Here is a 15,195-nt window from a genome sequence, read left to right as displayed (position 1 = left end):
TTGGTCAAAGAATGTTGGAGATGGAGCTGCCGGGTAGAAGGAGAAGAGGTAGACCTCAGAGAAGGTTTATGGATGTAGTGAAGGTGGGCATGGAGATGGTTGGTGTAAAAGTAGAGGAGGCAATGGATAGGGCAAGATGGAGGCAGATGATCCGCTGTGGCGACCCCTAAAGGGAGCAGCCGAAAGAAGAAGAAGTACAAGGACAAACATAAAAGCAGAAACGTGTCTTTAACATAAAATAAAACAGAAGCCTCAGCAACTAAATACATTATTAAAATTGTTGATATTTAATGTGTCAACTCTTGTGCCTTTATTACTGCTTCCTTTCTTTTCAGTTTTTCACCACAAATCAGGAATTTCTATTTCCGCACCTTCAAAGATCAGTTGTAGACGTTGATTGCATTTTCTGCTTTGCATGATCCAGGTAATCCCAAACACATTCGGTGAATCTGAGGTCTGGACTCTGGGGTGGTCAGCAACTTCTTTGTTATTTATAACATTTTTTTTTCTTTTGTCTATTTGCTTTTCTTAGTAGCAGCTTCTTGACAGCTACACATCCTTTCATACTCATAGCATTAGTTTGTCTTCTCACAATATAAGGATAGCCAGAAACACCTGTGGATTTTTTCACAGTTTGTGGGCTCATCTCTCAAAGATGAAAGCTATAAGTTATCTGATAGTGACAATTTTGGGGTTCTATCATTTCCTGTTTGGTTGTTAGTCCTCTAGAAATGTCCTCTATATTTTCTCTAATTCTCTGATTGTTTTTAACTCCTTGGGCAAATGGATTATTTTAGATCTAATCTCCTCAGAAATATCTTCAGAAAAAAATAATATCTATAGCAGTTTAGTGGAATACTTAACTAATGAACCCCTTAAAATCCCAGGCTTATTACATACTAAGACTTATTATTCAGTCACAACAGAGACTTCAATGCAAACTGACTGAGCGGTTCTTAGGTTAATAGATGTGTATAATTAAACTTGTGGTCTCTGGTCATTTAAGGGGTTAACTAGATATAACACAGATATCCATTTTAGTACTGTCCATATAAAAATTGTCCTAATCATGTAGTTTTAGAATGTAATGGTAATATCAAAAGAACGTTTGGCCACATATGCCTTACACACTATGTATCACATTTCTGATATTACTTTTCTCTGCAGTCTTTGGTTCTGACTCTTGTTTGCACTGAAGGATTTTTAAGTTTAGGTCTGTTTTTGCAGTAAACTGCACACACTGTAATGGATATAAATTGGATGACTGGCTTGGTCATACCAAAGGTTTCTGTGTTTTGGCTTTAAGAAAGTTCCAGATGGATAGCAATGAATTTTGTGTCCTCACCTTGCAGCACAGTTAAGCGTTATTCCACAATGCTAGAGACGCTCTCTAGTAAATGTACCGACACTATGCTTCACAGATAAAAGCATTAGACTGTCTAAACATTCTCCTCCTTTAACCTTTCCATTATGTTTTTTTTTTATTTATCATTATCTCTTCTTTGTTCCACCTCTATGCATCTCTATATTATATCTTAATCCTAACTGTCATATTCTGTATTTTGAAGTCGTCTAGCAAATGTAAATAGAGGTTCTTAAATCTTAATTTCACACCATTTTGTTTTTGCATAATTCCTTCTTTGTGTTGTAAAAATGGTTAATAGTAGAGAAAGTTACAGACCTAGATTTCTTTACAGTGGCGGTGATGGGAACCAGGGGTCGCAATGTCTACAACACAAATATAGCCATCTTATTTATTGTCCAAAACCACACACACACACACATATATATATATATATATATATATAGTGTGTGTGTGTGTGTGTGTGTGTGTTTATGCATAATTGGTTTTATGATTGTGCAAAATTTCTGTTTGTTTGTTATTGAATTTATATTTTCTATGCTTTGCTCTCTATACAGATGATTTAACTTATTTTACTAAGAAAATCCATACTTATAAATTCACACCTTTCACCCAAGACAATAAATTCACACCATTTACCAAAGACAATAACCATGACACCATCTAAGCACTGTGTGCACAAATAACAAAAGATAGGTAAGATAGTGGTAGTGTAACCACTGCTGCTGGTTAAGGCCCTTTACATCACATTGCTGAGCATCATCAAATACACTCATACTGCTCGCATGCTGTCATGCATAAATTCCCACTGGCTTAACTGCAACATAAATGGACAATGGAAGCCCATCAAAAAGATTTAAATAAAGTTTCCACCTAGAAAAAATTAAATCAGAGGCAGTTATTGTGGACTGACAGCTACCAGCAAATCATGCAGCAAAACATCCTAAAAGCATGATTATGGTTCCTTTTTATGGGTTTTTTATGATATTATCTCAACAGCCAGGTGTGAGCTGAGACAGTTATAGTGCAAACCGTGTTAATGTTACAATACATCATATACACATTTTTTTAGTTTTTGATTCTTTCTTATGCTCTCCTGAACCTAGGCCACAACGGAAGCTATAGACTATTCCAGAACAATGGAACGTAGATGTCAAAGGGGTTAGTTAAAGCTTTTCATCTTCAACCTGGGTAAACCTACAGTGTAGTTTGAGTCCACTCCAAATACTTTAGATGTAGCCTTACATTTTCCCTAACGCTCAAGTCAATTGATCAAAATAAATCTATATAGAACCAGTTTTTCTTTACTGTATTTTGTTTGATGAAACAACTTGGAATGCATTGTAAGTACTGAATACGTGATACTAGTTTCGATATCTAAATAAAGAACAGGTGTATTTTATGTAAGGTCATAATCATTCTATCGATAGTTGCTATTCATGCCCCAAGCTCTGTGGTCTTTTCCTGATGTGCTGATAGCCACGGATGATTTTACCCACCTCTTCACTTCGAATTTCGACTGTTTCAGCTCTGGTGTGTCTGAATGTGGTGAGTCATGGTAATGTGTGTATGTATTGTGCTGAAGCGTAAGGCCGAGAGCAGCTGTGGGCTTTGGATAATATATTTGCCTTTAGGATGGTGTGTAATCTGCAAGCTTTGACCTGAACAGAGCCAAGCCACAGCTGGATGCATGACTGTTATCGCCTCATCTCTTCTGTCGACTGTTGAGTTAGACCAAGAACGGTGGGCAAGCACCAATAGTACAGAGTCTCGCTCCACCACCACCACCCCCCCCACACACACACACTCTGTGTGTGTATGTGTGCAATGTATTTCCAAGAAAAGACAATCCTGCATGTGGGCTTGGAACAATGCGGTGTTCTGCAGGAGAGAAGGACTTCGAAGAAACTGCACGTAGCAGTCGTAGCAGCGCCTGTGAGAGCTCCCCCCACCACCATGTGGGTCATGCTGTCCCCAGCCTGCACCTCCATAACATGCAGGCTCACTTTGAGCTTTTCAATACACTGTTCTTTCCATAAATAGCTGCTATTGCATAAGTCTATTTTTCTGTTTTTGGAATACTGTCAGCTAAAGCGTTGTGCAAAAGCCAAGAAAATTGTTTGAGAAAAATTGTCAAGGCAGTAAATTTTGTTTGTTAAAAAACTGTGCAAAGGATTTTTAAACTAACACTTTAGGCTAGAATGTTTTGAGTGACTTTATACTTAATTATGTTTACTTGATTAAAAGAAATGATTGAACATTCCATTTTGTGACTACTAATACAATATCAATATCAATAATAACCATTTTAGTAGTGACTAAAAGGTAGGGTTAGGGTTAGGGTTAATAAATAAATATTACATCATAATTAATAATATATTATTAAAACACCATATTACTTAATTGCAGAAACTTTCAGTTTCAGTAGTGACAGTTCTTTATGTTACATGCTGATTTTCAGTCTTTGGAAAACATTTGCTTCAAACAACGTTGTCTAATTGCTCACCATGTAGCCACGAGGGACAGGGATGCAGCCTCACTTCCTGCTCTAAAATACAGGGGTGAAGCTTAAATAAGGCTCCATCTATGGACTAAAACTATTTTTCAATAGTGACGTGAAAACATAGCAGCATTTTTTTAATAAACTTATGGTAAATCTAAATCTTTCAGCATCGGATGTAAATGTGAAAATAAGTTTTAATGGTTGAAATTTAGGGGTTGGTACAAACACCTCCCAACGGGAAGCATCCTATAAATTATGATTTTGTATTTAATATTTATATATATATAATATATATCATGACTATCTCTGGTAATGCCTTTGGTTTAAAGAGACTGTGACATAATTGTTGCAAATAGCTAACATCTGAATACGTTTTAAAACATTTTTTTAGATGTCTTCACTTCTGCACAGTACAGTATAGTCATATGCAAAAACCTGGATGCTTCAAAATGTACATGAATTACAACAGCACATTTCTGAGATTTTAATGCTCAATTACTGTTTATTTGTTAAATTTAACATACTGTGGAAAAAAATAAACGTGAAATATGACCATGTGACCAAGTGTTTTTTTTTTACAATGTGTCAAACTGTGTATAAATAGATATATAGAACAGATGTTTTTGATACACAGTGTAACAGTGTTGGTCTCACAGCTTTGTATAAAAGTTTACAACTCCTAATGCTTTTAGGTTTCACTTTGGTGAGAGCACCTCTTTAACATTCTGCATCTACCTCTATCTGCCAAAGTCATCACATTGAGTTATTGATGTAGTAATGGGTTCTTTGAAAAGCAAACAGATAGGGAGGCTGCTCTGTGGTGTGGGGTAAATGCAAGTGCGGTGGGTAGATGGTTGCAGTGATAACGGCTCTCAGTGCGTGTTGTGACAGACAGATGATAACGGTGTGATGAGTGTCTTTCTCTGCTGTTTTTTCTTTCTTCTTTGTTGTTTCTGTGGAGAAGGTTGTGATTAAGTGAACACATCCTCTGCAGACTTAAACATGGAAATGTCTACAAATTTCAGCGTGTTGTTTCTGTTTATTTGATGAGTTAAAATTTTTAACTTTTAAAAAAAGTTTTGCGTTGATTTTTTCCCAAAATATTCAATTGAACAAATAAACAGTAATTGTGCGTTAAAACCTGCAGAAGTTGCTCTCTGTAGAGGATGTGTCAATTTATTTTCACTTATAAAATTAACTTGTTAGTTGACCAGGATTGCACAAACTTTGCACACGACTCTAAGACCATTCTGAAGACTGAAGACATTACTGTGGTAATACTAATAGTAATCAGACATCACCAGTTTAGTAAGTGAGTTTTTTTTTGGAAGGAACAAGAAATAACTTACCAACTCAAATGTATGCAATAACAAAGGTTTTGCTTAATTTTATCACATGTTCTGTTGACTGTTTTACTCACTGTCTGAATAGTCTGGATATTTTGTACAGCAGTGGATTTTTTTTTTAGAAAAACATCACATTCTTGTCTTTCATGTACTGGCCGGATACAGTTAAAGAACAATTTCTTTTAAAAGAAAAAAAATAAATAAATAAGATTTTTTATAAGATAACATACAGCTGCCTTTTTCAACCTTTTCCATTTTTATTGTTTCACTTTAATTATTATCTACAGGACAATATTTATCCATCTCAACAAATAAGCAGGCACATTTAGTAATATCCAGTAGAATATATAAACATATCAGACTTCACCTATGTGTTCACTGGCATATCTTTTAGTCTACTTCTTAGCCCCAAATTGCTCCTCCTCCACACCATCAACTAACAATCATAATACTTACCTCACAGAGCACCTTGATGACATATAAGATTATCTGAAGTATTTTTATCAAACACTATTCACACTCTTCTCATGTTAAAGTCAAAATTTCTGAATAATTCATCCACTTTGATGTAAACAGAGTCACTCAGGTAGTTTTGCAGCCATCAAATTCAAAATGAGTGAATATTTGCAAAAAACAATAAAGTTTATCCGTTTGAACATTAAATATCTTGTCTTTGTAGTGTATTCAATTGAATATAGGTTGAAAAGGTTTTGCAAATCATCGTCTTCTGTTTTTATTTATATTTTACACAACGTCCCAACTTCATTGGAATTGGGGTTGTAGTTAATCGTAGAGAAATTTATAGTCTCAGAGTTCTTTACATTGGAGTTGATGGGAACCAGGGATCACAATGTCTACAACACAGTCTAATCACATGTAAAACTACCAGAGAACATACATCTGCCTTCTGAGCTTTTATATATAATGTTGATGATGAGAAAACAGTCATAAATCTGATAAAATTTAAAACGATGTTTTCTTTATGGGTGTGTCTGTCTTACAATGCCCTGCATATATCCCTTTACCATGAATGGGTTCAAATAAATTGATTAAAATACATTTTACGCCAAAAGCTTCATAAAAAATCTACAACCCCATTTCCAAAAAAGTTGGGATGCTGTGCAGAATGTAAATAAAAATGTAATGCAATGATTTGCAAATCATGTAAACCATTTTTACAGGAAAATACTACAAAGACAACATATCAAATGTTGAAACTGAGAAATTGTATTGTTATTTGAAAAATATACACCAATTTTAAATTCAATGCCAACAACACATTCCAAAAACTTTCATGAGGATGGGGACATGTTTACCACTGTTTCATCAACTGTTCTTTTAACGGCACTCTGTAAGCATTTGGGAAAAGAGGAGCCCAATTGCTCTAGTTTTGAAAGTGAAATGTTTTCCCATTCTTGCTTGATATAGGATTTCTACTGCTCAACAGTTCAGGGTCTCCTTTGTCATATTTTTAATTTCATAATGCGCCAAAGGTTTTCAGTGGTGACAGGTCTGGACTGCAGGCAGGCCAGTTTAGCATCCGGACTCTTTTAATATGGAGCCGTGCTGCTGTAATACATACAGAATGTGGTTTGACATTGTCTTCCTGAAATAATCAAGGCCTTTCCTGAAAAAGACGTCATCTGGACGGCAGCAGATAGCCCGGAGGACACAGTGTCCATGATTTTTCCCAAAAGTGACCACAGGACACTTTTCCACTTCCCTTCAATCCATTTTAAACAAACTCACACCCAGAGAAGATGGTGGCATTCCTGGATCCTGTTTATATATGGTTTCTTCTTTGCTTTTTAGAGTTTTAACTTTCATTTTTTCTTTTCATCTTTACTTCTGAAAGATTCAGCCTCTTTGGGATGCTATTTTTTTATATTCAGTTATGTTACCGACCTGTTGCCAGTTAAACACCATATGTTTTTTCAGCAGTACACAACTTTACCTGCCTTCTGTTGCCCCCATTCCAACTTTTTTGGAATATGTTGTTGTGATATGTTATCTTTGTATAGTTACAATGAAACAAAGGCTTTAAAAGATTTCCTAACTTTGTTGGAAATGGGGTTGTATCATGAAACAATGTGTCAGACGTTTCATGCAACTTTCAGGTAACTTTGCAACACTCCCTCATAGAAAGTCATACATTTCTGCAAGGGAGCTTTTAGAGGCATTAAACTCATCAGATCTGGTTCCTATCACCACCATTGTGAACAATTCTGACTCTGTTAGTTTCTCTAGAACTGAGAATTCCTCATTGAACCACTCTAAATGACTAAATGATCATTTAATTATGTAGAACAAAAATGTAAAAATCAGTGGAGGCTAAATTTCCCTTTCAATTCCTACAGAAATATAAACTCAAGCAGATGTCACCCGGGGCCTGAAAAAACATCAGCCAGTCAGAGCAGCCTGGCCTGAAATGACAGCACGGTTCAAGGTTGATCAGATTATACATGTGCTTGTGGACTGCAGCCCAGCACACTGGTTAGCTCAGAAGAGAGTGAAGAGCTACAAAAGACCTCACAATCATCTGCTCCTTTTAAGTAAGTTTTCAAACTGTTCTACTGTTGTATTCAAAGTGTTGACTTACACTTCTATAAACTATGTGTATACATTGTAATTTTATCGTACATTTCTTTGCATGAGTTGTACGACATTTGACATCATGAGAATGGATTGAAAACATACAACTGTATCTATAACACAAAAAAGGGAAATTTCAGCTTTATAAACTGTTGTTCTTTCAATTTATAGCCACGTTTACAAAATTTAATTTGATTATTGCTGTTTCTGTAAGTGTTTCAGTCACGATAGTGTGACTCAGGCACCAGTTAATGAGTGACAATAATGAACTTTGCCTTTTTGCTTTAGCAGTTATGCTTGAATGTTTAACTGATGAGATTCAACTCTCATAGTTAACTGTCTTTGTGACTATATACAGAGCTTCAGTTTCAACCAGCTTATTTTTCATGGATATAGGGGCTCAAATGCTGCAGTTCCTATTGTGAGTTTGCATTATCAGTTCCATACAACACAATTTATAATGAATTTCACTTTCAGCCGTTATTCAAAAGGCACATTAGCTGAAATCAAGTGAGACATCAGATAAAGTGGGACAAAGGAGCTAAATGACACTTTCTGTCTATCTTGTATCTATCTATGTATGTATCTATCTATCTATCTATCTATCTATCTATCTATCTATCTGTCTGTCTGTCTGTCTGTCTCTCTGTCTGTCTGTCTGCCTGTTCTAAAATGTTCAGTTTTGTCAGACAACAATTCTTAAGTTGAGTGTAAAATGAGTAAAATGAGCAGTGATTGCAATTTACAATATTCCAATACAATATATTAAATAATATATTATATATAATATATATTATAATATAAGGCGTGTAACATTTCCTGTTTCTAATAAAAAGCTATTTTTTGTCTTATATGATTGACAACTCGTACAGAGGCAAGGGGGTCAGACTAACTTTAGAATAGCCAAGTGCTTCTTTATAAGAAACCAGAGCCATTTGAACGGTGGGTAGGAGTTTTATAACGTGTTCTAAAAAGTTCTTAGATTTTCAAGGTAATAGAACAGCTTTAACAAAACTGAAAGTGAGACATTAGCTTTAACATGGGTCTAAGTCTGAGTGAGTGTTATCTGGAGACCATACTGTCCGGTACTGTCCGTATTGTGTGATATCGTGATATCGTGATATCATGCGTATTCTGCATGTTTTCATTAGCCTGCTATAAGAAGCCGGAACCTTTACTGCGTACGAGGAAGGCAGCGCGTAGTACGGACTGTTGTTGAAGTTGCGCTCGTTGCTGTCAGCCTGTCAGTCGCTGGAGAGGTTCCTCGTGTGAGCAGTAAGGTTCAGCCTGGGACTTTCAGCTCTTTTTATCCTTCTTTGCGTTTAAGGCCGACTGTATTGTATATTCGCTATGTTGCAATTTCGTAGCAATCACGCTACGACCGTCCTAAGGTCAGTTTGGTAGTTAGCTTAGCTAGTTGTAGCTGTAGCCCTGAGTGTAGCTGTGCTGTAGCAACTAAACATTTAGTTAAATGTTCCTCGGTTATTTTAGTGTGAAGTTTCAAAACACAACATGCTCTTTGCGAACAAATTGGCTTAATATGTCTGTATGAACCGTAAGAAGGTGTGTTCTTTAAATACCCAGCTACTTAGTCTGGTACTACCTAGTGCTGCCTGTCTGGCTGGTCTGTGGATAATCTGGATTAATCTTTCCTCCGCACGTAGGTTAAGACTCACTTTAGACTCGCACACCAAACGGTGATTAGGAGGGAAAAGCCAGGCAGGATTGTAGGTCTGGAGGTCTGGTAAAGCACGAATTTCCAGACCCTTGAAAACTACCAATTTAAGCACATCTTCTGAAGATAAGCTTTTTTTTTTTTTTTCCCCCCCAAAACATTTCTGAAGAGAGGTGGGCGATATGACAAAATGCAGTGTGACATTTGACAATATGTAGTAAATTTTGAAGCTGATGTCAGAAATTATGACTCTAGTTACTTGTACAACATTTTACACGTGTGTGTTGCAGTAAACCTAATTCAACAAAGCCAATCATGCCCACATTTTAAAGAAACGTTGGGAAGTGTTTAAGTACTGACGAGACACGGTCAGAAAAGCGTTTTGTGATGTACCATGATTATGATGAACATTATCATATTGACCAGCTCTGTTGTAAACTCTAAAGTCTCTGTTTATTGTCTTATAATCTGCTGTGTCCGTAGATCAGATCACCTTGTGTGTTACGGTTAATGTTACAGTGGTACAGTTAACTGTAGTCCCTTAAGATGAATGCTACATGGACATATAGAATAGAATTCGAATAGAATTCAACTTTATTGTCATTGCGTATGTCACAGGTACAAAGCAACGAAATGCAGTTTGCATCCATCCAGAAGTGCTTAGCAGCAATATAAATATATATCTTACAATGTACAGTAATTATAGTATATACAGGTTAAAAAAAATATGAGGGGGTATGAACATGAAGGAGGTTATACAGGTTATAAACAAGAATGTACAGGTTATAAATATGAGGGGTATAAGTACTATGAACAGGTTATAAATATGAGGGGGTATAATATGGACACTGTGTTAGAACTTGTGCCAAGAGGAGTACTGGCTTTAGAAATGGTTTGGGGGTGATGTGGTGTGCAATATAAAACTCTAATTCTGGACTTGAGGTGAGGCTTGTTTTGTAGGAGGTAGTTTTTCAAAATAATGTTTTTTAATTCACTGTGACTGGTGCATGTTAAAAACCGACCAGCTATTCATTATTTTTCCTTTTATTTCCCTCCGATGCTGATATATAAACATTTAGAAAATGTAGAAATCGGGATTACATCTCCCTGGATCATTATAGAGAAGTAAAACGTGTATTTCTGCAGGGTTATAAACAATTGGGGGCCTCTTCAAAAGCACATTGTAGACCACTTATCATGCATCCCTCAAGCATTACAGCTTTTCAGTATCACAACTAGTCAGATGTATTTCTATAGCATGTTTTCCCAATAGAATCATGCAAAATGAATAAATAAATGAATAAATGGTTTGTGTGTGTGTGTGTGTGTGTGTGTGTGTGTGTGTGTGTGTGAGAGAGAATATAAGCTTATCTTAAGGGAAAATGAACATGCACCATTGTTTTACTTAGACATATCAAATAGAAGATTAGAAAGGATGAGGGAGAAAAATCAGGCTAATAAGGGAATATATTTTGTGATTTAAAGGTTTGCTCTACACTTTCATAACTGGTTGCAAAGCATCTAAATGGCTATTGTAGTCTAAATGTCCATTTTCAGTTCTGGAGTAGGAAATTCTTAAAGGGCTATTATTGTATCCACTATAGGGGATTTTGGGTTTACCAGATTTGCTTGCAAAAGCTTAAAAGCACTTGTATCTGGTTTGCTGTCTGTATCAGTTTCCCATTCTGCTCATATACTGTCTATCTATCTCCTGCTTATATAACATGTAAACCACACACTTTAATTGTTATTAACCAGAGACAGGCACTTTGAAACTATGCTTCACTTCTTGAGAAAGTAGTTTGATGGATGAATGTAAATACGGTTTTGGAGTTGTTATCTGAGTCGTATAAGCAGGTCCTGCTGAAACATAAAAGCAGGTAGGAAGCCTTCAGTCAGGCATTATAGCACATTTGCCTACTGTTGTGGCCTGTCGTGTTCATTTTCTTTTATTCTTCTTTTCCTGACTCATCTAAAGGTTAATACAAAGAGTATAAAATCCTCTCACCTCAAAAGTAATTTTTATTGATAGTCTTTAGGAAATGGTTCAGTGCATCATACAATTTGATTAGATTTTGTTGCGTTTCAGAATTATTTTTAAACATAAACTCACACATGCTGACAAATTCAGTTTATTTGTGAAGTTTTTTTTAAATTTGAGTTTATGTATGGCTTTTATTTTGGCAAAAAAAGACAATGATCAGTTATAATCGTAACTTTCCATAATCAATGCAGTTGACAAAGCATTGTTCTGAATCTGCATATGTTGCGTTTTTGCACCTTTAGTGAAACCAACACAGTCAGGATACTATACCATTTAAATTAAATAGTATTTAAACATTAAATACATTAAGGAATATGACATTATTTATGTTTGGCTTTCAAACTTCCTGAGTAAACTTGTTTTTAAAATGAGTGAGTTGACGAGTGCTTCTCTGTCTCTGTTTGTTGAGCAGGATGGCTCAGGCTGATGGTAAGGTCCTTGCTCTGGGGGTTTTGGCTGGGGCAGCGGGGATCAGCCTGGCTGCTGCCTGGTACCAGAGCCGACGGGCTGTGGCCAGCAGTGCAGGGACAGGCACCTATCATCCAGGGCTTTACACCCGCAGCAATGCAGGCAGTGTGGCACTGCAGGGGGGGCAGGCAGAGGTGCTGGATCGGCTGGGAGCTCTGATCCAGTGTGTGTCGGAGCTGAAGGAGGAGGTGAAGGCTCTAAAGGAAACTCTCCCGCATCTTCAGGACCATGTGAGGGATGAGCTGAGGGGAAGGATCGGGGCCCGTAAGGCCAGTCCTCTAAATAGAACCACACCCACCAGGAGGAAGAGAGCCAGCGGAGTGACGAGAGCTGAGGGGCAGAGCTCAGAGGAGGCAGAGAGTGAAGGAGGGTGAGTACATTGTGTTGCATTTTGAAGTAGGGCTGCACAAAATGGATATATGGAAATAGTATGCATATGAGTGAGTGGCACAGATGTCTAAGCATTGGCCCGATCATTAGGGGATCAAAAGATCAGTTCCCAGTGTTGCTCCCATCTGTGGCTGGGAGTCCAAGAAAACACAATTGTCCACACGCATTTTGGGCCCTCCCTCCCTCCCTCCCTCTCTGGCAAATGTCAGTTAATCTTCTCCAGCAAGTGTGATGACTGTCAGCAAGAACGATTAAATACATGTTTAATTCCTTAAAGTGTTACAGGTTTGTTGTGACAGAAGCTGTTACTACTTCACACATTTTACACACAGCACCAGAAGTGTAAGCATCAACGTATTCAAAGCATTTCTACGGGCTAGAAGTTAAAGATATTGTTTTTTAAGTTGTGCATTTGTCTGTGCTTTGTAATTGGCTTCTTAGCAGAGCTTCTATCTGTCCATCCCTTTACAACCTTGTTGAAAGTATGACACGAAGAATTAAGGCAGTTCTGAAGGCAAAAGGGTGTGTGTGTGTGTGTGTGTGTGTGTGTGTGTGTGTGTGTGTGTCTATCAGTTCATGGCCCTGGTCATATTAACCAAAATGCATTATATCATGCCATTTAAAAGACAAGATGTTCTTGTAATCTTCTATCAACATGTAAAGGCATAACATTAACCAGTTAACCATTAACCAGTAATATAATTTTTTACCTCTCACTGCCACCAGCCCACACTAAGTTAGCCTCCCAGATATGAATGTTTTGCTTCCGTACTGTAATGTATTTCGAGCAAAATGCGTTCTGATTTCCAATCATTTCTGTTCATGGTGGGTTCTGTTCCATTCATGATAACCCATTGAATTATCAGGAGACAGGAAAGGAGCATTCACCTCATGTTATCCTAGTGATGTAAGTGTAGCATTTTTTAGTGAGGGCTGACTGTGGCCTTAGGAAGCAAATAGCAAATGTTGACAAGGGCTGTGCCTGTGCTCCAGGCACTGCAAGAAATGTATAGATGTGTGAGTTTCTTCTTCCCATTTCTTTTAATCACATCAGGTCCACTGTTTATATGTGGCCCTGTCTTCGATTTTCTGGCGAGGTACACTGTTGTGTGCAGTATTCCTTCACATGGCCAAAAGGCAGGTATGAGACAGTGCCTGACAGTGTAAGAGCGAGTAGGAGGAATGTGTGCATGTGCTCTCTTTGGCAGAATGTTGTACTGCATGCCCATTCATCCTCTTCCAACCTCAGCCTTAATTCCTTGATCACACGCCAGCACCAAATAACGTAAACAACAGATGTCTTTTCAAAATGAACAGGCCTTAAAAATGCCTCTAGAAGCAGCAGTTTATGAGGAGGGTGCAGGTGTTTGATAATGCGTGTCTGCATGTCTGTGTAATAGGCTTTCCTCCTTTGGAAATATATGGATATTCTTTTCTCACCAGAAAAAAAAACTGAGCGTATTTGTTTTTTGCACATCGCTCTGTTATTTATCTTGCTTTTCTGATATTATTATTATTATTATTATTATTATTATTATTATTATTATTAAAGGCCATCAGATCGATTTGATACATCAAATTGTTCTCATTGTTTACTTCATTTTTCATCTTTGTATATTTTTTGCAGCTGTCATTGCCTTTCTTGTTTCTAAGAAATACCTGTCTTTAATCTTTTTCTCTAGGCTCATTATATGTTTGAGTTCTTCGATCTGTTGTGTGTGCATTAAGTTGCATCTCAATTCAATTCCAATTAAATCTGAGGTCTGTGTAAAATTAGGGGATATAAGAAGGGAAACTGAATCTATAGCACAAAAACTGGCGAACCAAGAGGAGAAAATGGTAGTTCCCTTCAATGATATGTTTAAAGGACCCATATTATGGGAAAAAGAATTTCCTTCAAGCATCATGTAAACGCTGATTTAAATTTTAAAAAACGTACCTTTTTCTCCCCAGCCCAGCCAAGATGAGGAAACTAAGCTACATAATTGACACACAGTGTTCCAATTTATATTTTAATGGAGTCTCTTTAAAGTCTTCTTCGTTTATCTTCCTCAGTGTTTATATTTTTTAATGATGTCATTTGGAAATTTGAAGGGTTATGCATGGTTTTTTATTGTTCAGTAAAGTCCATTTCCATTGTTTAAATTGCTTTGTTTAAAACCTTGATTACTCAATTACTCACCAAAACAGTCAGTAGATTACTTGATTAATAGTGTGAGGAGACGGGAGATTATGTGCAGATCTAAAAATGTAAAAATTATTTTAAAATTTAATAAAACAGCACGTCTGTTGTTTTTTATTGTTAACAGTAAATGGACTAGTATGTATGTATGTATGTATGTATGAATAGGAGTAGATACAGCTAGTTCTCTGTGTGTGTGTGTGTGTGTGTGTGTGTGTGTGTGTGAGGGGGGGGGCTGGAAGGGTAGAAGGGTAGAAGGGTGTTTTTGTAACATGCTCAGCATTGAGAGGTGCTGTAGTAGCTTGTTGCATGTGAGGGTGCTTTGCCCTGACTTGGATGTGTGACAGAAAGAGGCTTCACCTGATTTGACTTCATCCATCCCCCCAAAAACCCCTCTCTCTCTCTCTCTGTCTCTCTCTCTCTGTCTCTCTCTCTCTCTCTCTCTCTCTCTCTCTGTCTCTCTCTCTCTCTCTCTCTCTCTCTCTCTCTCTCTGTCTCTCTCTCTCTGTCTCTCTCTCTCTGTCTCTCTCTCTCTGTCTCTCTCTCTCTGTCTCTCTCTCTGTCTCTCTCTCTCTCTCTCTCTCTCTCTCTCTCTCTCTCTCTCTGTCTCTCTCTCTCTCTCTCTCTCTCTC

At 37.2% G+C, this 15,195-nt stretch overlaps 1 protein-coding gene across 4 annotated transcripts in view; it reads left to right on the top strand.

Annotated features, from left to right (window-relative positions):
- The first annotated feature begins 7,695 nt into the window (after nt 1-7,695).
- The window catches only part of LOC108413000 (regulator of microtubule dynamics protein 2), a 46,982-nt gene continuing 39,482 nt past the window's right edge, over nt 7,696-15,195 (top strand). The window contains exons 1-2 of one of the 4 annotated variants that reach the window (XM_037538681.1): nt 7,696-7,764; nt 11,936-12,361. In XM_037538681.1, coding sequence (XP_037394578.1) covers nt 11,937-12,361 — 425 coding nt within the window. In that variant the 5' untranslated portion in view covers nt 7,696-7,764; nt 11,936. Of the gene's footprint in view, nt 7,765-9,023; nt 9,196-11,935; nt 12,362-15,195 lie in introns of those variants that run through there. The other 3 variants (XM_037538680.1, XM_017685287.2, XM_037538682.1) reach the window with 3 other exon arrangements.

This window comes from Pygocentrus nattereri, chromosome 5, assembly GCF_015220715.1.
Source record: "Pygocentrus nattereri isolate fPygNat1 chromosome 5, fPygNat1.pri, whole genome shotgun sequence".
NCBI classification, from domain to species: domain Eukaryota; kingdom Metazoa; phylum Chordata; class Actinopteri; order Characiformes; family Serrasalmidae; genus Pygocentrus; species Pygocentrus nattereri.
Note: the sequence above shows the minus strand (reverse complement) of the source record. Positions and strands in the feature narration are given on the sequence as shown.